Genomic DNA, 27,090 nt, shown 5'->3' with positions numbered 1-27,090 from the left:
CACTTGTAGGAACACAGATGCTGGGCATGTGGGGTTATTTTCTCCATCCCTCAGTACTGATACTGTCATGCAGTACAAATCCAGCATTTGATGAACTGTATATTTTTTTTAAACAAAAAATGTCTAATCTGAAATAGGAATGATCTGAATGTTGTATTTTCAAATGTTTACTTAGGGAATATTACATCACCATGGTGAAATGGGTAAGCAACACCAAAACTGTGGTCAGATGGTTAAACAGACCTCAGAATATCTCCATCCTTACGGTTTGTGAAACTACAACTGGGGCTTGCAGCAGGGTAAGTCAGATTTTTTCCTAAGCTCTCTTTTCAAGGTTTCTTCCTGCATTTTGTTTTCATATTCAGAAAAAGATTTTCGGAAATCAGTTTGCAGATGCCGTAGTTGCAAGCTGAATATAATTAGTCAACAGGGAGGAAATAGATGTGAGAAAATTCCAAATCTGGTGAAATGATTTCATGCACTTAGCAACTTTGAGTGACATTTTCAGAATTACTAAGCTTTGTTCATTCATTAACTTCAGTGGAGACTGCGGTTGCTGAACATCGTGTACTTTGGATATAGCTAGCACAGTGACAAGCTTGTCTTCTGTCAGATATTTTCAGCTGTCTGGTTTCTCCTCTCTCCCCCTACAGAGTTTCATTTCAGATCTTTCTGTCTCTCACAGTTTACATATGTTTAAGGAAAAGGTGTAAAATTCTGATAATTCCTGCAAATTCGATAGCAGAATTAAATAACTTTAGAAAAAAACCAAAACTGAAAGGCAATAGGGATATTTCATTTTGAATGTAAGTCAAGCTGAAATAGATTTTTCTATTTGAATCCAGCCATATCCCATCTCTTGACCCAGACTTTGACTTCTGACACTCCTGCATTACACCTCTCCATTTTCACAGTCAATCTTGCATCTTGAATGCAGTTGGCCACTTTCCCATTCTGAGTCATGTTCTCTTCCCAGAACCAGCTAAAAGTATAAATATTTTCTATATATGCTAATATCAGTACTAACAGATGCTCCAAAGTAGAGGGTATAATTTGGCAGTGTAAATGGTTATGAGTGATTAATGTGGGTCTAAGTTTGGCCTCTGAGTCAAAAGGCTCCCATCAGTGTCTGCTACTGAAGTCAGTCATGTTAAAGTGTTAGGGATTATTTCTGAGCTTGTCTCCTTCTTTTGCTACATAGTGCAGGTTGCTTTTCCTGACTCAGAAACTGCAAATAAGTCCCCAGGCTATGGATTAAGATTGTGAACATGGGGATTTGTTGATTGGGTTGCTTTTTACCTGGTTCCTGCAAGCCTTGTGCCCTTTCATTAAGAAAGTCCTTCGGGAACCACTGTGAGCAGTGGCTTCTGAAGGGAAACCCTTGTGTGCTCCAAGGTCAATTGGACTTGTCAGAAGTAGGTGTCCAGGGAGCTGTGATCCAGGACATAATATAAGAGAGAGAGATTGAGAAGTCCCACTCCAGAAGAAATAAAGTGCAGCGAAGGACCTTGTAGGTGGGCGAGGAAGGATAGCGATGCAGTGTCACCATAGTGAGCACAGCTCAGGCAGGGCTCATGCCTGTAACCCTGGACAGTTCCTCCGCTGGGATAAGGTGATGCTCTTGAATTCAGTAATGGATGAGGAAAGGCCGTATTGTGAGAATTTAACATTGTATCAGACCATTTGATTTCAACTGTAAACCTATTTTTTTTAATTCTTTTTTTTAGCATTTTGCACATGTTCTCAATTCCAAAAAGTACTGTATAAAACCAGCTGCTGTAGTAGCTATAGATTTTTCATTTTTCAGGCCATGTATGTACAGATGTATGTATAGCTAATAAATTTTCATGACTTCAGTGTGACTGTGACAACTGACAACAGTTGATGTATATTCTATATTTTTTTCCCAACAATGTGTGCATGGTATTTGGGTTTTTTCTTAGATGGCATGATGTGAAATATGAGTGTGACCAATAAAAACCAACCATTTGCATTTATTTTTTTTCTTTTCACTAATGCCACACTACAACCCGTTAAAGCAAGAGATTGTGATTTGAAAAGGTCTCACGCTTTGAGCTTGATGCTGGCTGTTTGCCCAGTGTTGATGAAGGACCTAAAATATCCAGTTGTCAGATGATGCCTAGAGGTAAAAAACAAATAGGACTGCCTGTGTAAAGCTTCTTGATAGTTAATCAGAAAGGACTGAAAAAGGCATTCTTAGGTCCCCTGTGGTGTTCTACCAAAAACTCTGAATAAAGCATCTGACTTTGTAATTAAATTATCGTTTGTTTCAATGTAAGTGCCAATGAAGAGATGTGAAGATCGTAACACAGCAGAAAAAACACGAAATTAGGCTAGAGACCTTTTGCTGAATGTGGGAAATATTTTTGATCTATAGCTATTCCATAAAAGCATTTTTTTTCTTTTTTAGAAATATGAAATGCAGTCAGACCTGTGGCTTCCTAAACAGGTATAGTATAAATGCTATTTCTGGGTGTATAATGTGTAATTGCTTCATTGTCATTTTTATTTAATTATATGTTATTTTATAAGCTATTAAAATCCATTCCTTTTAAAATGGAATACTTTTTAGGATCTTAAATTAATTTAGCAGCTGAGGATTATAGCAGCGTCTGTGTGAACATTCAGATGGCAGCTGTTTTCTTTGGTAGTGGGAATCCTGTCACTTAGCATCACACAGAGGGCATTTCACTATCTAGCTGACTGTGTCAGTGGTGGAAAGAGATACGCGCTTCCATCGAGCAACTCAGCCCTTTGAAGTGAGACACCTGTCTGGGTTTTGGAGGCAATGTTCCCTTCAGTTTCCAATCTGTGCATTCAGTTAAGTAAGCACTTAGATGACCAGCTGATTAACTACCTAACTCTTGGATGGTTAAAGATAGATCAGACAAATCCCATTCCAAGCATGTCCTATATACTGTGCTGATTCTTTTCTGATTAAAAAATAACCTCACCAAATTAAACCCAAAGGAGTTCAAAGATTAGAGGTCATAGGGGCTATAATTGGAATGCATAAGAACATTTCTAAATTCATACCCAGAACAATATGTTGAACTAATATGTCAGCAAATGATTCCATTTTCATAGCTTCAGAAGAGCTATCCAATAAATGGATGAAACACATTCTATTTAAAATACATTTCAGGCTTCATTTTGCAAATGAGAAATCATTTTAAAAAATCTATGGTTTTATAGCAAGCCGTTTTCCTTTAAGATTTCTGTGTAAAGTTAGACATAGAGAGATGGTATCACATCAGGCTACAATTTATGGCAAGACCATGATTCAGAATATCACTTCAATGTGCTTATTTCTTGCATACAACTTTATCAAAATCAGTGAGTGGTAAGTGTGTACTTAGTAATGTTTTGCTGAGTCCAGACCATGGAAACATTTGTTCTCCTCATCACTAGTAGGACTTATCTCTGTCATCAATTGTATGTCTGTAAAAGAATGTATCCTGGAAAGTCCCGCTGCATTAGGGATCAGACTACCAGACTTTTCATTGGGAGGGAGAGTTTTGCAAGGGCTGTAACCCATGCTTTAGGGCAACATTGCATAATAGTAACTACTGGCATGAACTACCTTTACCTTTAGTCACCACATTTTTGTTAATCTTAGCAAAATATATTTAAAATCTAAGGATTTTTGTCCAGTTGTCTTATGAGCACAGCAACTACCAAAACCAAAGAGACAAAAAACCTAAGCTGATGTTTTGTTAAGAAGTTTAATGGAAAATGTGAGAAACTAACACAATCTTACGTTTATAGAACGAAGAACCAGTTTTCTCCAAGGACGGCAGTAAGTTCTTCATGACTGTCCCAGTGAAGCAGGGAGGCCGGGGCGAATTTCACCACATAGCCATGTTTATTGTTCAGGTAAGGTTTTGGTTCAGGCTATTTTTAATATCCTAGTGGTCATCTAGGACTTTTACTGAGGACACATGACCCGAGCAAAGGCTTGCACTTCAGTACAGTCTGAACACTTGTGTCGTGGTCAGTTGTCCTGTCCAGGTTGTCACTTGGTGCAGAGGGACATATTTATAACTTCTTGGAGAATACGTGGAGCTCTCTGTCTTTTCTTAGACCTCTACTGTGGTGGCATGTAAGGTCTGTAAAGGAAAGGTACTTCCAAAGTGTATTCTCTCTGGAAGATTTCATGTTTTCTTTGTACCTCTATAGACAAGCAGGGATGTTTTCTTGTTTAAACCCTTCTGTCAAAAATAATGTTTTATAGCCACAGAAATTGAAGAGACCTGCAGAAACGCTCATTTTACCCTCTTTATATACACTATATATGCATAAGTATAATTTTAAATGTCAATTCAGAATATTCATAATTCTGGTCTTACACATGACAGTAAAGGGAGGCAATACCCAGAACTTAAAATTTTGTGAAAATCAGGACTCTCTTATTACCCTTTGCAACATTTTCCAGTGGCTTCCATTTCCCAGGGTCATTGCTTTTTCCAAAGAAGAATCTGAAAGAAGATAAATTTGCACTATGACTTTGAAGGTCACCAGTATGAAGTTGTGATGAACTAATAAAGGAAATTATGCCCTGGAACGGAACACTCCAAGGCATCTATTTAAATCAGCAGAGCATTAATCCAGGTATTTTAGCAAAGCCATATGACACGCGAGGGATTATCAAGGTACCCAAAACATCAAAATAGCAGACTTGGCACCAGGCAACTCTATTATCTCCCTTTATGACAGTGTTCTGGTATGAACATTATTAAGTCTGAAATATGTTCACAGTGTACTGCAGACAGAAAAAGAGCAAAAGAACTTTAATGAAAATTTAACCTGAAGAAGCAAGAACAAGATACTCATTCACTAGAGTAAATATATCAAGAAAGAATCAGACAAGAAAAAAGGGATCAAAGACATGTCAAATTCTATCTTCTAAAGAAAACAGTAGCTGATGATGATCTGGTAAAGGTGTATTAATATAATAACCTCACAAAAATTCACACCGGAGCAAAACCGTTTAGTCAATCAAGTCTTATTTTGGTTTCTTTCCCAATATTAATAAGTATCTTTAAAATACATGAAATAATAATGATGTGGATCTGAAAATTAACTTGGAGCATTCCCAAGGATGTTACGGATACAATCAAATTTGCCTTAAACCTGTAGGCTCTGACATTTTTCGCTACTGAAGAGCCCAGGGAACTTGATCCTAATTCAGGAAAATACTAAGCAAAATATTAAGACCACTCCTATTCAATAAGATAATTAAATATATACCTACTTTTAAATACATGTTTTAATCCCACCGGCATTATGTTTAACGTCAAGTTTATGATTAAGAGTTTAGTATTCTATCCCTTTTAGGCAGAATTAGAGCCCTGGGTACTGTACAGCTCCAAAAATCAAAAATACTTCTATTTTGACCGCCATCACCACGATACAAGTCTGAATGGGATCATCACCATGAACATGGGTTCATCACCATGAACAAGTCTGAATGGGATCACCAATGACAAATTTGGCTTTAAGTATGTAGCTGCTCCTGAGAAGAAGAGGAAATGTGATATCCCATGTATCAACCGTTATTCATCAATGAGCAACGTTCTGCGTGGTAATGGGGCTGGTACAGAGCAATAAAGGACAGGAAATGTGTTTATGAGATGTGTTTTACACACTGCATTAATCTGATTGTCCATTATTTCTAAAGCAAACATGGAGGCATAAAAATTATACTAACCGTTGCACATAGTCTTTTGTCACATCAGATGTTTTGTCACACCTTGTGAGAGCCACAGCGGCATAACAGGTGCCCTGCAGAATTTAAAGCAGTCAGCAGGTCGCCGGTACCCAGATGATGACAGTTTTTTCGTGATGGAGCTCGGATAACGTTGGAATTTGGCATTCAGATTCTCGTTACTTCTCTGTATTACTCAGTACAGATACCAGCTCATTAACAGAAATCAGCCTTCAAGTGCAGGAAAGTTAAAACACAGAACCAATGTGAACATACAGTGACAAAGAAGTAAATTTTAATGGCTCGCTTTAGATTAATTTAATCACTGAGGCTTATTTGTCAATCTTACAACAAGTGCTGACAAATTATGGTCTTTCTTGGGCTGTATTTCTTTGACTGTACTTTAGAAAAGCATGTGTCAATGATATAATCAAAGCAGGTTAGCAGAAGCATCTAATTAAATCTTCTTGCAAGGGGAGGTTACTGTTTAAAAGGTTACTGTCTATCATATTATTTACTGTCTGATTGTAGAGGGCTAGATGTGTGTTTTATTGTTTTCAAATGCTTTTAGTAACTTATGAAATATTTAAAAGAAACTAATCTCAAAATGGGATTGAATCATGTTATATATCTAGAAATTTCTTACTTGGGGTTTTGCAACTCTGGAAAGTCTCTTTTTCTAACCACAAAATAAGAATTATAAAGTAACTTTAATGGATCAATGCAAGAACTTCCTGCAAGCTTCATAAATTATGTATTATGGCTGTAACCTTGAAAAATAACCATGTTTATTAACGCTTGGCTGGGCTTTTTATTGCTGTTTCTTGTTAGATTCTGTGATCTCAATATTTAAATACCTCTTTCAATAGTTGCAGCTTCTCTCTCTATAGAGAAGAAATAGTCACTTATAATAAATCACTAATTTGTATTTTAATCATTCCTGGAGACAGCACTGAATGAGAACCTTCCTGAACAAGGGAACCGTCATCATAAACATATGTACAGCACCTAGCACGTCGTCCTGATTTCAGTTGGTACTTGCAAGACTTGTCATGGAGTTACGACGTTATTCTTTCTTTGTGGATCTGTTGGAAAACAGATCAGTTTTAAGGGACTTGTTTCTGCCTTGCCATTTCCAGACATGTCTCATAGGTGTCCTCGAGCATTTTCTGCTTTCTAGTTATTGCTGCTGTTGATGTAGAGCTCAGAGTTTACAAAGTACAGTTCAGAAATACAGGGATTAAAAAAAACCTCTTTGCCTTTATGACTTTTTGTAGGCCACATAACCACTGAGGTCACTGTGATTAGGTATGGACTGGTGCTCCGGATTCACAGGGCGCAAGGCCGGAAAGCACAATTAAACCCTCCCTCTGACCTCCTTTGTAACTCCAGCTGCTCAGTTTCACCCTCTAGAGCTGAAATATAAGCTGAAATATCACTTCTTTTCTTTACAACATTTGTCTTGAATTTGAAAACTAGGAATTTTTATATCCAGGCCAAGCATCATAACCCTAGTACAGAAAAAACACTCTTTATGTATATTCATGGTTCAAGTTTTAATCTTCAGAAGCCTGAGCAAGAATTTTACCTTTTGCACTAGGAAGAACTCTCAAATGAGCTTCTCACTCTTCGGGTTTCATTGTTTTTAACCTGTGTCTGATGAGGCGTCTGCTGCAGCTTCTAGCCAAAGAGTTTGGTTTTGCCTCAAGGTAGATATGCATTGCATCCTGGTGTTTCCTAATTCAGTTCCTGGTGCATTGGCTGAGAAAGCTGCCATCACTTTCTTTGAGAGAGGTTTTGAATTTCCCCTTGTAGCAGTTTTCCCTTGTAGCCTATTTTCCTAGGCTTGCACTGGGGTAGAAATAATTTATGAGAGGGAGCAAGAGGGTGCTCCCCAACTTGTAAGCATTTGGTTCAGTTGCCAAAATTTGGAGGCTACTCTTAGACTCTCCTTACAGACCCTGGATAAAGAGAGGCTTCTCCAGAGTGCGTGGTGGAGCAGGGGCTTTAACTAGGTTTAGATCCTGTGAACTTCTGTGTCTGAGTTTGTGCGGTGCATTTCTCGTAGAGGTTTGCCTGCCTCCTCAGATGAGGGTGGTGTTGGTGTCCTGTCTTGGCACAGCATCTTTGCGGTACTCTTGGCTCAGTACAAGCATGTGACAAACGTGAAAGCTTGGTGAGAACACTCTGGTGCAGAGTTTTGGTTGCAGGGGTCTGAGTTAGTTTCCCCTGCTATGCCCCTGTAGAGGAAAAGAAACACTAAGAGAAACAAAACTTGAAATATAGGACTTGTCTGTTGGCATGTGGGCATCTGAAAGAAAAATTGTGATGGAAACTGAGATGATTTTAATGAGTTTGAAAAGTTTATATATGGGAGGAAAAGGATACTTGAAGTTCAGGCCTGTCAAAATGTGAGGTTTGTGATTTAAAGATGTTATGTTGCACATTAAAGTTTAAAAAGATGTAAGCAGTAATGACACGCAGACAATCCTGCTAGGCAAAGAAAAATGTAACAAGGTGAAAGTTAGTATTTTCCTTCTCTCTCCAGGCTAAAAGTGAACAAATCAGTGTGAGACACCTGACATCAGGAAACTGGGAAGTTACCAAAATCCTGGCATATGATGAAAATACTCAAAAGATGTAAGCACTGTTCTCTTTGTTTATGAAAATATCTGAGGTACAAGTGGAACCCATTTAACTGGAAATAGTGTATCTAAAATTAAGTAAAAATATTTCTTTCATTTTTGAGCATTACCATAAATTTTACACTCCCGAGTACATAAAATGCAGTTGTCAGACAATTTATCTGCCAGTGTATTACTGCATGTGTTTTTATGCAGAGAGAAAAGGAGCATGCCGTGACGTCAGTTGACTCACTGTATTTTTTTAAATAAAAGAAATCAACACACAATACAGCAGTAATAACATTTTGGTGGCCCTTTCCTGGATTCCAGAAAAGAAATCATAGTAAATTTTTACTTGATAAAATCCCCAAATCTTCAGTTTTCGTGCTTGCTTGGTTACTGCATGAGATGTAATCTGGACTTTGGGGATCTGATTCAACCTCATAAATTCAAATTATATAGAGCGATTATCCAAACCCCTGATTTTCACCCAGATCACTCAGAGAGAAATCTTTCCAAAGCCCATCTTAGCACTATAGTGGGAAGGAAATGCAGCACGTACTTGGTGATTTTTGGGAGCAGTAAAGAACTGACACAAAACATCTGAAGGCTCCACATAACTTCAGTGGATCTTGGTTAGTCTTCGTGTGCATGGCAAAAAATAAACAGCTGTCTCTAATTCTGATTTTCTTTAAAATAAATTATATTTCAGCAAGGACCTTTTTGAGGCTGCAACAATGCCTATCATCTCCACTGGTACTGGAGAAACACCCTTTCTGACTAGTCCTTCCATGGGTTTTGAAATATATCCGTGGAGAATTTCTTGATACTTCTCCAAGGTTCAGATGAAAAAGTGAGGTCTGGCTGCCCTGAGCCTGCAGAGAGGTGGCAGACTGCATGGGGGTCGTCTCAGCCACTTGAGAGGACTTCCTCACCCTCCTTCTGCCTCCCAAGCAGAAACTTTGTGGGGATCTCACCTGGGACACACCAAGGGCAGCTCTGCTAAGCCTCTTTCCACCCATGCAACCTTGTCTGTAAACCATTGCCTAGGGTGCTAGCTTCTGTCTCTAGAGAGAAGAAAAAGTCGTTCTACAGCTCAAAAAGGCTTTCGCGTATCATAAGGCTTATTATAACTTATGATAAAATTTCATTGTGACCTTTTTCTAATCCTTGGATTTATATTTCAAACTCTTGGAGTGAAGGAGAAACTTTCTCTTCTGTATTTGTAATATGCAGAAAGGGGTCCTGGTTGCTACTGGAGCTCCGGGGCATTACAGGAATTAAACAGAAACCGTCACTGTTTTCATATGAAATGATATAGCATCTGAAATATAGCCTCTGTATACTGGGTCTAAGTTTAATCGTGGAGCTTAGGTTTATATAAAAGTATTCGATCTTCATGTATATTTGGGAATTTTTAATTTTAAAAAACGTTATTTATGATGTCTCTCACTTCTCTAAACACCACCCAAATCAGACAGTTTACCAAACTGAGTTTAACTTACTTTGTCTTTTGGGCACAGTTATTTCTTAAGCACTGAAGAATCCCCAAGAGGAAGACAGCTACATAGGTAAGAAGTACACGGGGCTGTGTTAACAGCTTCTTCATCCCAAGCCATAAGTGCTATGATGACATTCTGTGAGCTTAGTTGCTGCTCTGGGGCTTGGGTAATCATTTATATTAGGTAAAAATTAGTACACTTGAGCTGCAACAGGGAAAGAATCCTTTTCAAAACTAAAAATGCTGGTGATATTTTACATTTTTTTAAAAACGGAAAAGATTTTAACACAAAATGTTTTTACCACTTATGTCTTCACTAGTCCTTTATAAGCGTCTAAAAAACTAAACCTAAATGCAAGCACGTAATATGACTGTATTTTTAAAAGTAGTAAAGATCTTCTCCATAAAAATAATATTTATAGGGTCTAATCATGCAAATTAAAGAGTGTGGGCAAGGCACCTCCTCCTTACACAAACTTCAGTGCTTAAATCTGAAGTTAATGAGGCTTTTCATGGTGTCCTACTAACATTGTTACCCTGCAGCACTGCTAGTTATTGGAACTCAAGTCCTGCTTTGGGCAGGTTTTGGATCCTGTCCACATTGCCCAGTTTACAGAACAGTAGTCCACTGAGTCATCTGAAAACAGTTTACATCAGGTGCAGAATAAGACACTGATATTTTGGCAAGTTTAGGGACTGAAACAAATTTCATCACTCTGATAAGCTAATTCTTGGTTTCTTGTGGTTTATTCCAATGGAAAATGTTTCTGATCAATTTTTTCCCCAGTGTGTCAACAGTGGGATCATTGAATCGTCAGTGTCTCTCATGCAACTTCTTGAAAGACCAGTGCACATACTTCAGTGCAAAGTTTAGCCCCATGAATAGGCATTTTTTACTGCACTGTAAAGGTAAGTCAAATGCAGTGTAAGTGTAATAGGACTGTGTTTGCTTCTGAATTAATTTATTCCCTTGAGAAGTGCATTAGGCTGGAGTCTAACATTTAGCTCAGTGGTGGATTACTCAAAGTTCTGTACAGAGCTTATTGCAAGACTGTAAGTAAAGATGTTCTGTGTAAAAGCTAAATAACAAGTGATATCAGAAAGCTGCTCCAATTCTAACCCTTCAGTCCTAGTAAAGGACATTGACTTTTAAATTTACCCTGAATAAAAATCCTTCACCAAAAAATGTGGAATTTATAGTGATGGTACTGTGGTTCGTGACAACTTCATTATAGTAAGTATAGGGATTGATCTTGTGCGACTATGCCTAGTTAAAAAATGGAAGCCTGCTTTCTGTAACACTGTGTCTCTATGTGTGTATAAATGTATGCGTATAGTATATCTATACACACTCACCCACATATGTGTATATATAGGTGTATATGAGTATCATAACCAAAAAACAGGTGTGGTTTAATCCACATAGACAGATCCTCTTTATCAATAGAATTGCAATAAATAACTTTTAGCTTTTTATTGTTAGCTGTATTCCAGTAGCTCTAAATGGCACCAACTGGGTTCAGTATTGGTATAAACAGAAAACTAGAACCATCCCACACTGAGAAATTTATAACCTACACCCAGGAAATAAACACTGTTAAATAAGTAAGATTATAAAAACAGGTTCAGAAGAGCATGAGACAATCAATAATAAAGTGTATGGCTAGACCTGTTGACCTTGAAACTTGCAGTATTTTACAGACAACGTTCTCCCAGTATTTTTGCTCAACTAGCATCAGATTTAAAACAGTAGAACACAATTCATCTGAAATACATGTGAATAGCCCATTCTATTTGCATGCATTTTTTCTATTTCTTTTGCAACTGTACATTTTTTTGCACAAAAATAAAATATCTGCCTGCTTGAGAATTGAATCTATTCAAACAAACAAACTATGAATATATATTGGCTAAAATAAGGTTGTGGTTGGTTGTGGGGGTTTTTTGTTTTGGTTTGTTTTTTTGTGGAAGTGCATCTATAATATGTAGCTGATTTAGAGAAAAAAATATACCAACTGTATGGTTTATACATGGTTAAAGCGGCGGCAGAAGTTACGGAACTAATCCCGAAGTCCTTATCTGAGTAAAGACTGCACTAATAATGAGGTCCTCATGGTTTAAGCAGGGTTTTCTCTTGTGCTTGACATAGTCCCTATGGGGAACGTCTCAGATTCCTGCAAGAGGGAGGGTTGGTAAATTGGGAAGAGTTTTTTGCTCTGAATCAGCAATGTGCTAGGGCCCGAAAACATAGCTTCTTGTTGTTATTTTAGCAAAGTATATTCAGCCTGTAATTTTTAACATGTTCCTTTGATATAAAAATGTGGATGCCAGTAGGAGGTTGCACATGAAATTGCTCACAAGCTCATGACTTTCAGTGACTTTGAGATGGCAGTTCTCTGTTTGAGCTGGTAAGACTGTAGATCATCCTTCCAGGATTAAACCTGCACTCCACTGAGTTGCAACCAGTAGACTGCCCTAAGCTGCAGGCGTTGGGCAGGGATGATAAAACACCGTCATTAAGTTTTCCTACCTCTAACATGAATGTGTAGTTGTCAACTTGGGGTTATTCAGAGGTGTGCTCTCTTGTGTTTCGTCAGAGCTTGACAATTACGGCAGCAGCGTGACCCCCATGTGCTGCTACAGCTCTGTGAAATGCCTGTGGTGGGGCAGATATTTGACAGTATCAAAGTTGATGGCAACGACCATAGAGCGGGTATTAAAACTCTTCAGCGGGGAGTTGCTTGTAAGAGTACGAGGTAAACTGCTTCAAGGAGACAGATGACACCACACGTACGTGCATACGCACTTGTTTTCCAACAACAAAAAGCCTGACTGAATTGTTACAAAAGCAACTTGCCCAGAAGAATCCTTGCGGGACTCTGGACTGGTTTGATCTATACAAGTTTCAGTTCTTCCACCTCCTCTTTACCCGTGAGCGCCTTTATTAGGATAGTTTTTCCTTATTAGTTACCCTCAGCCAGGAGATCTGTCTCAGTGTACCAGCTGTATCCATCTCCAGAGACTCTCCTGAGTGAAGAGTTATTTCTAGCCTGGTAGATGGAGGACTGGCTCTACAGCCTCTCAGTTTTGGCAAACACGTCCTTTACGCTTATTTTCCACACTGCTTGTGGATTTTTCCTTTAGCACTTCATAAACACTAACAGATGTTAATCGCTCCACTCAAATAAGATACTACACAAAGGGAGTAATTGTTTTTCCCGTTTCATACAGCAGGAAATAAGTTGTGGATTTAGTGTTAGTTATAGGAGGTCAATGGGAAATCCAAGTGCTGTGCTTAGTTCTGATGAGCTGTAACACAATGCCTGTAACACAAGTCTGTCTTTCTCTTTTCTGATCGGCTTTTTAATCTACTGTAATCGCCCTTTTTCAAAATCTGTCATCATCCTTCCATCTTTTAGTACGACAAATAGAGCTGGCCTGGAAAATGCCAATGCTTTCACCTCCAAAAACTGTCTTTCTTAAATTGGAATTGAAAGCAAAATGACAAATTCAGAAGTAAAAAAGAGCTGGAAAAACAAAACAAAACAAAGAAAAAGAGACAGCTGAAGAAATTATCTTTTGAAGAGCTAAGGCAGAAAGCTTTGATTTGTCAGCAATCTACCTGTAGGATTTTTGTCTATAGTCTCCCTTGAGGCAGAGAATGAAACTGATAAAAATCTTCAGTGGAGGCTGTCAGAGGCTGTGAATGGCATCATGCTATTTATTTCAGGTATTTAAGTTTCCCTAGGCTGATGCCATAATTAATTGAGAGAGACAACCTCCTCAGGATGACTCAAAACACATAAATTAAGCTCTGTCTCTGAACTGCTCTCAAAGGGAATCTTTTTTCCTCCAAAAAAGAGGAGTCTGAACTCTTAATTTCAGAGGGTCTGTGCCTTCATCTGCCATGGAGTCCTCAGAGACTTCAGCTTTTCTGCATCATCCTTCCTAGCCCAATAGTGACTGTCTGCATGTAATTCAAACTCTCGTCTCACCGAGATAAAACCAAGTTTCCCGTGTACAAAGTCCGTGTTGGGGGTGAGGGCACATTATTTTCTCGCACAAGTTTACACTGGTGGGAGTCCTCAGAGCAGGGAGAGCGATCTCAGCTATACTTCTGAGTATGCTGAATGTCTGGTCACCCCAGTTTCACATGCCATCTCGTGCATTTGCACAGTACTTACTAATGTGGAGAATTATTCTTGGCGCTTTTAGTTTCTCAGTGGTACAGTAAAAATATAGCATCTGACATTACCATGAAGTAAGATTAGATTACATTACACCTAGATTTAACCGTGATGCTCTTGGTCTTCCAGAGCTGAGGTACCAAAGGAGCTTCTTAAACAGATAAGGAAGTGAAATATGTGATAATTTTTCAACACCTCTGTAGCTTTTCCATAGAAAACATATGTGAATATTATCATTAATTCACTTCCCGGTCAACCTAAAGTTACTGCTTCTGAATGTCAAACTGCTATATTTTAGACAGTGCCGTTAAGTGCCTCTGTAATTTTTTTATTCTTCACTTCTAGCTATAACATGGAGATTAAAAAAAAAAAAGCTCCTTCTAGGTGCAAGGGTCTAGACTGCTTGCTGAACAGGCAGAAGGCGGTCTCCGTTTCACACTTTGTTGGTATGGTAGTCTATCCTGTGTCCTTCCCAAGAGACACCAGTGGAGTTACTGCTGTGTTTGAAGGGAAGCATGTGGGGGGGGCTTCCAGGATCTGGCCTTACGTGGTCACTGGTGTTCTCATTCTTTGTTACTGACTGAAATACTGAGTACTAACTACCCTACACTTCCTCTATTTTTCTTCTCTCAAAACAGGGCCAGGCGTTCCAGTTGTTAGCGTGCACAGTACAAGTAATACTGCAAGTGAGTATTCCTTATGGAATAGGTATATTTTATTATCGGCCTCGATTGTTCTGGGGAGCGTGGGGGAGGGGAAAGGCAGTTACAAGTAGATGAAAACTAATAGATGGCTCATTCATATAAAGTTCTATTAATTACCTTTTAGCAACATCCACATCTGCAAATGATAAAGGAAGAAGTTAATCAAATGACCAAAACTTGCCCAGGCTTTTCAGATACATTTTATGCTAAGTGCATATCATTCATCTTCTATTTACACTTGAGTTAATTAGATGGCAGGTTGGTCTTCATCCATTTCACTGTCTATGTAAATGATGCTGCCATTACAATACACCTTCTGTATTTTTAGAGATGTTTTTAAAGTTACAATCCAATTATCTTGAAGTAAGGTACAGTCTTTGGACAATTGATCATAAAATCTGACCTACATACGATGACCTTAGTCCTTCTCTTACGTTTCTCAAATCAGAGCAATTCCACTGACATTTTCAATGATGGCAAATCCAAGAATAAAAGCTTTTTAGGATGGTATTCAGGACCTCTAATTTTCAAGTTTTACTCATTGTTTCTGTATATTGACAACAAATCTGTTGCTGTTTCCTGGCTGCTTGAGGTGCTTTGTAATGGAAGACAGAATGGCAGAATTTTCCTCACTTAGGTGTTTCTCTGATACAGTAGAGGTAACAACTCTGCTACCTCCAACTCCACTGTGCCTCCACATAGCATGAAGGTGTGGCTTAGAGGAAAGGGGACATCTTTCCATTCAAACTACTAAACCAATCCTTACCTATTCTAATTTCATTCAATAGATTATCCCCAGAATTTTTCCCAGAATCCAAAAGTCCTGAACTGTACTTGTCTGCATTCCTTTTGTCACGGGCCAGCCACTATTAAGCCATAACAGCGGGCCTAACATTGCATATTGAAGTAGCACACTGATCAATAGTATCATGCTGTCAAGTGTTAATTAATGGCTGCACTTTGGCTTCCTCTTTTTTTGTGTGGTGGTTTTTTTTTTGTTAATGTCACTGTTGATAGTATTTGCAAAGCTGAGTGCCATAGCACACCAAGGGGAGGGAGTTTTATCCAGCTCCGTAAGGGGTAGCTATTACTGCTCAAAGTAAATTCATTGACTTCTGTAGAGCTGCACAATTCTGTGAAGGTAGACTTTCGCTCTTTATTACTTGTATCTAAAATACTGTTGATAATGAATTATTGTAAAAGAGATTTATGTATAGCATCTTAGAGGAGAACAAAGCAAGTCAGGATAGAGGGAGTTGTTTGTGGTAAGAACAAGAAATCAAATAATAAGAGAGATGATAATATACCATTAATGTTTCAGTGCAACATTAGATTATCCTCTTCAATTCATAAAAGAATGTTTAAGGATTACTTCAATTATTCCATCCTCAGACTGTAATTATACCATTTTGGTTGACTGCCCAGAACAAACATTCTCCTTAGATTATCCATTTTGGCCCTAAGTGGAGGTTTTATTGTTTAATAAAAAAAAAAAAAAATCTATGTTTTGGAAGCAAGATTGGTAATTTGAGTAAAAAAGAAAAGAAAAAAAGAAGAACTAACTAATCATTCTTTCGTGTGCAAAAGGATTGCTTCAAATCTGTCTGCAGCTTTAAACCAAACTGAAGTCTTGCTCCTGGTTGAAGTACAGAAGACAGAGAAGGACGTGAAGTGATCAAGTAGAGCTGTGCTGGCTAAATATTGACTTGGAATATGTAGCTTGAAAAGGACGCCTGCTTGAGGCTTAGGATATTGCCCAGCAGACTAACCTTTCCCTGTAACAGCTGCTGTTAGTCTTTGTCAGGGATACTAGTATTCATGTTGTTCATCAGCAATTTTATTGTTAGTGCTTAACGAAAAAAAGCCTACTGAAGCCAGAAAATGGAATAGATGTATATGTTTTGAATTAAGCTGATTGCTCAGTTCCTGAATTGCAAAGCAGTTGCATTATTAAAAAAAGTATTTACAGAAGGACTTCATTTACAAGATTTATCATTGCACATTTGTCCCTTTTTCTTTAACTTTTTTGAATCTTGATTTATCTCTGATGTGATGATTCTCCGTACCGTTCAACTTGCTTTTTCTTCCTGTTTTCTACAGAGTTTTATATTTTGGAAAATAATGCTGTGTTGAAAGAAGCTATTTTTAAGAAAAAGAATTCCAGGACTGAAATTAAAATGCTTCACATTGAGGATTACGGTAAATTTGGCAAAATGTTATTTTAACAAACCAAAATCTTTCTTGCAAAGTTACTGTTTTTCATCTGTGTAACTACCAGCCTTTAATGTTTTGCTCTTTTCTTAAAAGAACTCCCTTTACAGTTGTCACTGCCGAAAGATTTCACGGATCGAAACCAGTATGCCCTTCTATTAGTAACGTAAGTATCTGTGTAGAATCACTCAAAATAATAAAAAAGTACTTCATAGAAAACATTTAACTCTGTAATTAGAAAATGTTTTTTTACCTTGTGTAGGAAAATTGCCTCATGGATTTGAGTTGATAAATCAATTGTTTTCGGGAAGATTTTGTTACAGGTGCTATCTGGTAGAGATGCCTGGGGTTTTTTGAGCTTTTCAAACCTAGCTCTGCTTCGTTGTACTTTTATGTACGTGAGGCACTGGCCCTTCTGATGGTGTAGCTGTGAGTAATTCTGCAGTCTTTCCTGGAGCCTTACTGATCCCTACCCACAGAGGATCCCATTCAGAGCATGTGCTCCTTTTTTTTCCCCTTTTTATCCCTGATAGAAACGGGTAGAGCTTCTAAGAGGGGCTCAGCTAAGATGCATAAAGCAAAACTGCTTTTAGGAACATTGGAAAGAAGAAAAAAATATTTTTCAGCATCAATGGCTGAAGGGATTGTAGGCGTGATCCAAAGTCTGTTGATGTTTGTAGAAAATCTCTGTGGGAGGAAGGAGGTACTCCCTGGCAACCTGCGCTGTTCTTTTAGAAAGAAATAGTGTGTGTATTTCTTTCAGAGGCAGTCAGCCTTTAAGTTGCACGTCTACAGAATGTATAGCAGAGGAAGAGAGCAGTCATGAGTGTACCTGCAGCCTACCTAGGAAAACTGATGATGGCCAGCTCAGGGCATCATTCGTTGCTCTCCACCTGAGCTCAGCATGGGTCTGCTGTGGGTGCAGAGAGCTTTCCCGTACCTACAGATCATCTTCCAGTTCCATTTGGAAGGAACTGATGTGAATTTCACTAACACAGACGTAGGAGTGCACTGATAATTTCATGAAAATACCCTGTTAGTTGAGCTGTATCACCTGGAGTAGACCTCCCCTTAGTGACAGCAGAGATCCTTATTGTTGTACGTGAGGTCAAATTTACAAGCTTGAGCTGCTGAGTAATCCCAAGTTCCTCTACTCAGATCAGATCTTAGATAATAGGACAGAGAGGCATAAAACTGCTTATTTCTAAGTCCAGTTTGTGTTTAAAACTCAGGTTTTTCAGTTGTATTTATCTGCAGTTGTGGATAGTGGAAAGTTCTGCTTTAAGTGGCTCATGAACACATTTTTCTTTTCTTGTGGAGAAACAGAACACATGGGTTATTTTATTTTTGCAGTATTTGCTAGCATGATCTTGAAGCATGATTCTATTTTAAGCAGCTCTTTTAAGTGTGCCAAAGGCAAACTGACTCTGTGAATTGACACCAGCAGCATTACAAGGAGTTGCAAACGCTTGCACTTACTCTTTTTTCTGAGAGTGAGGAAACACTAAGGTGTTAGCACTGTAACGCTTTCCTTTTTAAGTGTCCTAGTAAATACATAATCTGCTATATACAGTTATGGTAGAATATGAGGTTATATACTTATTTAGAACCTAGAGAAGACAGGAGGGAAGGATCAGAAACCTGGAGAAGGCTGAGGCCAAAAATGACAGGAAAAGGAAAAAAAAGCTAAGGAAATACTATTATGAAATGTTTTTAGATATCAAGAGTTGAAATAACTGAGAACATTATTGAGGCAAGGCCTGAATTTAAACTTACCAAAGTTGTCAGTACCCAGTGAGTAAATAATGTGGCCAAGTCATAACATTTTTTATAATTGTTTTACTTTTTTATGATGTGCATGTGGGATAAAAAGGAAATTCATCCACTTATGAATACAGGTTGTGGTATCTACATTTATAATATGGAGACTTTGCTGCTTTTTAGTCAAATCTTTACCTTTGCAATACTGAATTCTCAATGTTAGCAACAGGAGTTATTTTTAGAAAACCCTGTACACTAATGAAAGTATGAAACGGAAAATTTGAAATCTGTCCTGGCTCATGTAAAGTTGCGTGTGTGGTGTCCCCCTTTTCCCTAGAAGAGAAGGAAGTTGTATTTCTTCAGCAGCTTTTTACAGACTTTAAACTAAGGTTGCCAGCAATCCTTTTTTGAGTTAAAGATGTCCCCAAATGAGATATAAAACTGAAAACTGTCACTGGCGTTATGGGAGGTTCCCTTGTGGAATGATTATTTGAGCCTAATAAATTCTGACTAGCTCTTGAGAAAGAACGATTGGAAATCTGTGCATGCGGAGGGTTATTTGTTGACGCATACAACTCCAAATTGGCATCTTAAGGTTTATTTCATTATCAGAAGTACTACTTGCAAAAAAAAAAAGAAGTATTCAGGTCCAAGAAGAACATGTAGCTTTTACAGGAAACAGTGATTAATTGAATATCTAGTATCATTTTGCAGATATTTGACTTTCCTGAGTCCCAGAGCAGTACTTTTGGGACTGATTGAGAAACACCGTGTTCCTACTGCTAGGAGCGTTAGACAGGACTTGTATTAGTGGCTGATAACAATCACTGCCTTTCATATTGTTCAGCTGCACCTACTTTCTTGCTTACATTCTCAGCCATGATACAATTATCATTATATTCCACCTATTGAAAGTTTGAAAAAGAATGCTTATGAATGTCCTTGGTAAGAATGTTGGTTTAATTGTATATCCATTTTTTGGAAAGGAGATTCTATATAACATCTTGATCCAGGCAACATACACTTAGATGTATACAAAGAGCAGATATATATCTGGAAAAGTGAAGTATTAGCAGATATGAAGTGACTTTTGCTTTCCATCTCAGTAGTACTGCCGTTTGACAGGACTTAAGAAAAAGAGAGGGAGGGAAGGGAGGAAGGAATGAAGGTGAGGAAAAGAGAATGTGAGTTTAAACCTGAAATTCACCTAATATGTCTCTGCAGTGCAAATTAAATGCCTAGTTAAGTGCATATAAGCTTCTAAGTGCATATAGGCTTTGTCCCCTAAGCTGGAGGGTAAATATGGCATATAAGATCTAACAGTCTGGCTGTTTGGCTGCAGTGATTGCTTCAGAGTCACTCCAAGCCCCTGGTGAAGATTCATCTTCCCTGTGTCTTACATTTTGCCAGGATCTGGTTTGCCTGTGTGGTCTCGTCTCTGTCTGCAGAATTTTTGTGCTGGTGGCTGGTTTCGCTGGCTCAGAATAAAGTGTTTTTTTGATGGCTGAGGTTCATAATTTTACTGTAAATTTTTGTCAGCAGCGACTGCTTCTGTGTGGTGTTAATGTGCTCTCTGGATCAATAGGGTTACGATTACAATAACAGAATTTGGAAATAGATATAGGGGAGAAAGTTTGGTATTATTTGGTATTTTTTTTTTCAAATCACTGGAAGCTAGCAGCCATTTCAAAGGTGCATGACTATAATAAGGCTCCTGTATTCATGCAAGGATGCCTGCAGATAAATTTGAACTTCCAGCACGTGGCACCCAGGTGTCTGAGCGTTAAGGCTGAATCCTGGAAGGGAGCCTGGACCAGTGGATTCTGGTCCTGGTGTGAAACCTGGGTGTGAACTCAGTACAGCTCCATGTAGACACAAGCTCGACTAAAGGACCAGGCCCTGAGTATCCTATAACCTTCATCATAAGGATTTTGTGAAGATTCATCCATTAGCAGTTGCAAAGCATGCTGCAACATTCAAATAGAAGATCATTGTATTGCTATGTCAAAATTTATGTCCATCTGTATGGCTGGACTATCTAACAGATAGGTCTCATGTAGAAACCAGTTATGTCGGCTAGCACTATTTTTCTTTCCAGAATTGTGATGTGTAGGCCATAAAATGCTAAATAGGTTATAACACTCTCCTTTCTTCCATTTGTTCTCCTAAAACACTAATAGATTTCACACTTAGTTTCCTTCTGATATAATACATATTACATACAGTGCAGCTATAGATTAGAGAGGTGTACAGTAATTGCCTGAAAGAGTGATTATCATCTCTTTTCTATATAATTAAGATCAAAGTTTAAATTTCAGATTCTTGATTTTCTCATTATGGTTCACCTTATTCATTAAAAAAGTTGGAAGATACACTCCTTGGTAACACACAGGAAATGATTAAGTAAAGACTCTGGCATTTAGTCTGGATAATAAAATGAGAGGTGATAATCATTCTTTATTTTTTCTCGAACATAATTAACCTCATTCCTTCAAAATCTGTAGATAATGTATCTTAAATGTCAGCATTTATTATTTAACACCATTTAAAATTGTCCAATATGTAAGTGGATATTGTAAAACTGCATCAGTGGAGAGATTGTTCTGATCTTTGAGGGGGAAAAAAGCCAACAGGTATTCTCCAAAGTAACAGTGAATTGTCACCAAGGGGTTTCTGTTTGTTTGTTTGTTTACTTGTTTTCTTATATTTTGGTAATAAACAGGAATCACTTCACCTGTTATTGAAATGATGAAAGTTTTAGGCCTTGCACAGGCAATCAAACCTGTTTATGCCTCCAGTTAATACACTCTCGGGACTGATAGCAACATAAGACAGTGAGGTTGGAAGTGAAGAGTTTTTTTACAGCTTCAGGAATAACTCGTTAAAAGACTAGAAGAAATGTAGAGAGGCGTAATGCAAGTGTTGGGAAATATTTGAGATCTGAGGTATGGTAACACTTTGCGTATTAACAGCTGTCTTGCATACCTTTCATTTGTTGTAAAGGATATTACTCATTTTAACTGGCAGCTGTTGCAAGTGAAGGAACGATGCTTGGCTACATGGTGAAGTGTAAAAATATCTGGTGGATTCCACTACTTTGATTGCAATATGCTTGCAAGGGGAACATCCCTGAAGGCCTTTTTGTTTGGCCAGTTCTTCCTCTGTAAAACAGCTGCAAAGTTTACTTTTCTGGGGATCCCTAAGTCATGTGAATGATTCACTAATTGCTTTGCAAGCCATCCATTTCATGCCTGTATTCATCCTGGCTGTGCCAAGTGTGGCAGTGTTTTACTCCTCTATTGTGTTTCTGTTACATCAAAGTATTTGATGGAGAGTCTTTTCACTGTTGTAGATTTTATTCCCCATTCTTTGAACTTTGTAATATTTGTCAAGGCCTAGAGGGAGAATTCATTTAGTTCAGGCTAAAAGAGGGGATAGACTGGAGGCTCACTCCAGCTGTTTCATTTGCAGTAGCTGTCCTGGTGCTACGGGCAGCGATGGATCTGCTCACTCCCTTTCTGTTCAGTCTTGTCCCCAAAAAAGGCTTGGGGAATCGTTGAGCTAGGATCCATCCTCTTTCAGCCTCCCCTAATCCCACTTCTCCCACAGCAGTATATATCTTACTATGTGAATAAAATGCTTATTTAATCTTCCTTAGAAAAAGACAAGAGGAGATTCAAAACGTCACCTCCTTTTCTGATGACACAGGACAGCATTGCATCTCTTGTTCTCAAAATTGCATTTTCCAAAGCCTCAAGGGATTCAGAAAGATATTTTAAGAATAACAATTTTATTTTTTGTACTGTGCTGTCTACTTCAGTCCTGTCTATCACATGATTCTACCCTAGTAATGGAATCACTTCTGGTGATGTGTTTTAATTTGTTTGGCCATATCTGCAGGGAGGAGTTGTAAACACACTATCTGTTTTTAGTTGCAGTCTGTTATATCTAAACAGGGTATACGAACCCTTTGGGATTTCCTGTCCTCAGTGTTGGAGGCTACTCAGGTTCCCTGATTTTTGACCAGTAATGATGAGTGTGCTTGAAAGCTGATGCCTGTGAAAGAGATGCTCATGAAATCTGAAAATGAAGTGGATTTTTCTATTACACCAGTTTTGCAACATGGTCTTCTTTCCCCACTCAGTTTCACCATAAGCAAAAGATGACTTTTATGAGTGATATTTCTTTGCATAGCTTTTATCTTCTGAGTTGTAGTCTTTCTCACATATTTGCTATCAAGATACCTTTTCCATATGCTGCATCAAATCCACTGTTTTGCAGAAATAGAAAGAGATGTACTGGAAATTAAACAGTGAGGATAGCAGTTACTTGCCATGTATCTTTCAAAATTGTTTCCCCCCTGCTTGGTCAGGCCTGTAGCTTCTGAAATTCCTATTTAAAAGCTTGCCTCTTAGTTTTTAAATGGTGCAAAACCTGGAACAAATTTTGCTGCAGTCATGATAGCAGAGTGGCAGAGGAGTATTGCTCAGAGTACAGCAGCAAAAGCCTCCCTGGTGACACTATATTATTCCTTGTAGGCTGTAACTCAAGTCAGGAACAGACGCTTTAGTTTAAGCTTTTAGTTATAGAATCTGAAAGAACAGATTCTTCTCTTCTCAGCAATATATGAACTTACGGTGAGCTGCCACTTTTTCCAGACAGTCTGAGACGTACGTGACTGCCTTGCAAAAAGCATACAAATTACCCACTAAGGTCAATGATATTGGTATATTATTGATGGCTTCTGTCTATTTAAATGGTATCTCAATGGTGAACTTCAGCAGTATGCCCAAGTCGTCAGCAGTTGCGCTGCCATGGTAGACTCATAATCCGAGTGTAGTCACTGTCGAAGACACACACTAGGCAGCTCTGAACATTGAAAGTTAGGAATAAAAATAAAGAAGGCAAAGTGCAAGCGCTGTCACTTACAAGGGAAAAAAAAAAGAATCAGGAAGAATTAGGCATAGTCTTCATTTGAATCATTCTGCTCTTGTTTGACTCCGGAGATGATGCTCCTTAAGGAACCCTTAAGGGATGTTGAAGAGCTTGTAGCTTCGCGTAGCCCTTTCGGTGTTGGCTTCAATTTTGCTGTAGTGCTTTGGCTAGTCCATGGTTACCTTATGGCCATCCATAGTCAGGTGGGAAGAAGATTTCTGCGTTCATATTACACCCAAGCGTAAATGGCACGGACTTTCTTCCAGGCTTACTAGTGGGGTCAAGAAGTGATTCTATGAAGAGAGTACCACTGAACAGTAGTTAATTATAATTAGGCTGTAAGTAGTGATGAGCATAAAACAGAAACTGACCTTTGAGATAGCTGTAATCCCAGGACAAACTTCACAAATCAGGCTGTGCATCTATTATTGCACTGTAGTAACAAGCTTGCTTTGTTACAGAGCCCTCAGGGTGATGTTCAAACTTGCATAAAGGATTAACACCTTGCAGAAGCCCCATTTAAAAGGTTAAAAGTGGGGCCTAAGTGGTGCATGGAATATATGCTGTCTCTCTGTGGAGGACAGAAGCACACCTCAGATAATCAGTATCATTTTATAGTAGCAGCTGAAGAGTAAAGAGACCTTTTGATGCTGATGGGAATTTTGTCATGTACCTCAATGGAAATGGCTTTAAATGCCTGTCACAGACTACTAATATGGAATTCTTGAAATAAATTAGCCACTGGAATATTGCTTCCAAAAGCAATACATCAAACAACCCATCATGCAGGAGTGGAAGATGTATAGCATTTAAAGTCTGAGCCTAAAAGTAGCCCATCTATGCCCTCCAGTTCTCGCCCACTGAGAATCTTGCTGAAGTTCTGTCTGTTGTTCCTTTCTTAATAGAAGAAATTATCTGAGAGTATCATCTTTCATTTAAAAACTTGTTCGGTTTTAAGCACTGGTATAGAGAAAGGCTTACAAATGTAATGGTTCTTCCCCTATTCCCAAGTGTCTAGATATATAACATGTATATATATATGCATACATGCATATATAACCTAGATATATAACGTGTATAAAACAAATGTGAACACTGTATTTGTTTTGTTCTTATATTAGGTGGGAGGGAAGCAGGCTGACTCATGATATTTTCACTTGTGTGGCGTGCATTAAACTGTTGGAAAGGTACCTAGCCAGACAAGGACATTTCTGACATACTATCTTATTGTGGAAAGTTGGAAGAACTTAAAAAAAAAAAATTATAACTGGTCTGAGGCTGCTACTATTGGAAGTAGCGGTAAAAGCTCTGTGAAAACATCTATGTCAATGTAGAATGCTTCTGAAAACCTTGCTCTGTACAATAATCATAACTTGAAAGAATTGTTCTGCTCCTGCTCTTATTGTAAATAATAAAGATAATACACTTCTGAAATGTGTTTTCTGCAGAGTTTACTTGACAATCAGTATTTCCAAATTCATTGCCCTGCATTGTTAGCAGTTAGTGTAATCACAACTGAATTGGTTAAGCAAACAAAAAAATGCCCTTCCTTTCTTTTTATAAAGCCAAGTATAAACTTGATGCACAAGATAACGGTGAATCAAGCATAAACTGTGACTGAGTCTACAACCAAGTAATCCTGATTTCAGTGCATGACATAGCAACTATGTAGGTAGGTCTGACTGAATTTGAGAACATATGTATTCATCATATGCTTGCTAATTAATAGAGCGATTACCTTGAAGATGGTCTATGTTATCCACAGCCAAAACCAGATATTGAATCAGCACATTATTGTACATATAAGACAGTAGTCATTGTAGGAGATTTTTGTCTCTCTTTCCTCCCCTCAGGTTTATATAGATAGCTTTGGCAAAATAATAATTTCTGTCTTCATCTTTCTTTCACCTTAGATGGGATATTCCCACAGACACTGTCCGATCTAATTTCCATACAGCCAGCACAGACACTTTTATATTTTAATTTGCATTCAACTGGCAGATGCAGCCTGTATAGAAGTATATTTTGCATTTTGTACAACTTCATGGGAGCCTGCTCTCTTATTCTGTGTTTGTCTTGGGGGGAAAAATAATGACAAGCTTCCTTTTTAAAACTGACATTTTCGTTTCTTTGGAAAGAAAACAGTATATTTGGCTTCAATGGAAAATGCTTATTGTTCCTATAGAAACTGCATTCTCCCATTCTATTCCACCTCTTCTGCTGTAAACCACCTTTTTTTGTTGTCATAAAATAAACTTATCACTCCTGCCTGCATCCATTTCTTGCTATGAATTTGGATGGAGAAAATATAATTTTCCCCAATGTGTACTTTAGTCTTTTTTGTACCCTATTTCAAAGAATACATTCAAGGATACAATAATGCAATTATTTTTGTTTTCTAAGATTACATCCTTCTTAATAGTATTACATATCCTACAAAATCATAATCAGGGTACTGAATGAATTTTCCTTTTTGCCTGTTTAGTGTGACTTAACTTCTACGTGAGCCTTCTCAGAACTGAGCCAGCCGTTAGTGATTATGGTTTGGTTTTTTTTTTGTTCATTTTATTAACCTGTAAGCAGCACTACGTGTTTTAGTTTTCTGTTTCTTTCTGTAAAGACTGTTCAAGTATTGGCAACACTGTAACATAGTGGTTATAAAGTTAAAGAAATTATTTTGCTTACTACTACTGCAGGGATACCAGCACTAGCTAATGTGATGGTATTGATGGAAGTGACAATAATTCAACAGGATTGCATAACTGACTGAACTCTGCCATCTAGGTTAAATAAAATATCGGAGAACGGCAAAGTGCATCACATTGTCAATATAGTCTTCGTTTGTGTCTGGTGTGTTGGTATTTGCAGTGATGAAGCTCCAGGCAGCCAGTTGGTTACAGATAAGTTTCACATTGACTGGGACTCAGTGCTTGTCAACTCTGATAATGTCATCGTAGCTCGATTTGATGGCAGAGGGAGTGGATTTCAAGGCCTTAAGATTCTACAGGAGGTCCACCGATGCTTAGGATCAGTGGAAGTGAAGGACCAAATAGCAGCCGTAGAGTACGTATGTGCAAACTTTTCTTCTCTCTTGCCCTGCTTCCACCTTGATGAACGAGCATTTTTAACTGAAACTGCCCAGAATGTTTTCTTTGCATAGTGAATACCATTAATGTTTATTTTTAATGCAGTTGCAACTTTTGAAACAATAATCTTTTCATTGCAAACAGCAAATTAAAGGTCAAAGAGGTGTTTACTTTTTGTGTTGGTGCTTCTCTTTGATAAAGCTGTCCTTCTGTGTGCAATCTAAATATGCCATCTGAGCTAATTCGTATTTGTCTATATTCCTTAGGAAAATTCCTTGCAGTGCACATGTTAATGCATTTATGTTACAGTTTTTTAGGCCTATACAATAAGATGCTGCTCTCATTTCCACCAC

General features: G+C 38.1%; 1 protein-coding gene across 2 annotated transcripts in view; it reads left to right on the top strand.

Annotated features, from left to right (window-relative positions):
• The window catches only part of DPP10 (dipeptidyl peptidase like 10), a 586,192-nt gene that overhangs the window by 546,440 nt on the left and 12,662 nt on the right, over positions 1-27,090 (top strand). For both annotated transcript variants that reach the window (XM_076343054.1, XM_076343053.1), the window contains exons 11-20: positions 176-299; positions 2,432-2,470; positions 3,790-3,897; positions 8,277-8,368; positions 9,876-9,923; positions 10,641-10,762; positions 14,679-14,726; positions 16,845-16,943; positions 17,052-17,121; positions 26,520-26,714. In XM_076343054.1, coding sequence (XP_076199169.1) covers positions 176-299; positions 2,432-2,470; positions 3,790-3,897; positions 8,277-8,368; positions 9,876-9,923; positions 10,641-10,762; positions 14,679-14,726; positions 16,845-16,943; positions 17,052-17,121; positions 26,520-26,714 — 945 coding nt within the window. The remainder of the gene's footprint in view (positions 1-175; positions 300-2,431; positions 2,471-3,789; positions 3,898-8,276; positions 8,369-9,875; positions 9,924-10,640; positions 10,763-14,678; positions 14,727-16,844; positions 16,944-17,051; positions 17,122-26,519; positions 26,715-27,090) is intronic.

Source organism: Aptenodytes patagonicus, chromosome 6 (genome assembly GCF_965638725.1).
Source record: "Aptenodytes patagonicus chromosome 6, bAptPat1.pri.cur, whole genome shotgun sequence".
In the NCBI taxonomy this organism is placed as follows: Eukaryota; Metazoa; Chordata; class Aves; order Sphenisciformes; family Spheniscidae; genus Aptenodytes; species Aptenodytes patagonicus.
This window is presented reverse-complemented; position numbering and strand designations above follow the sequence as displayed.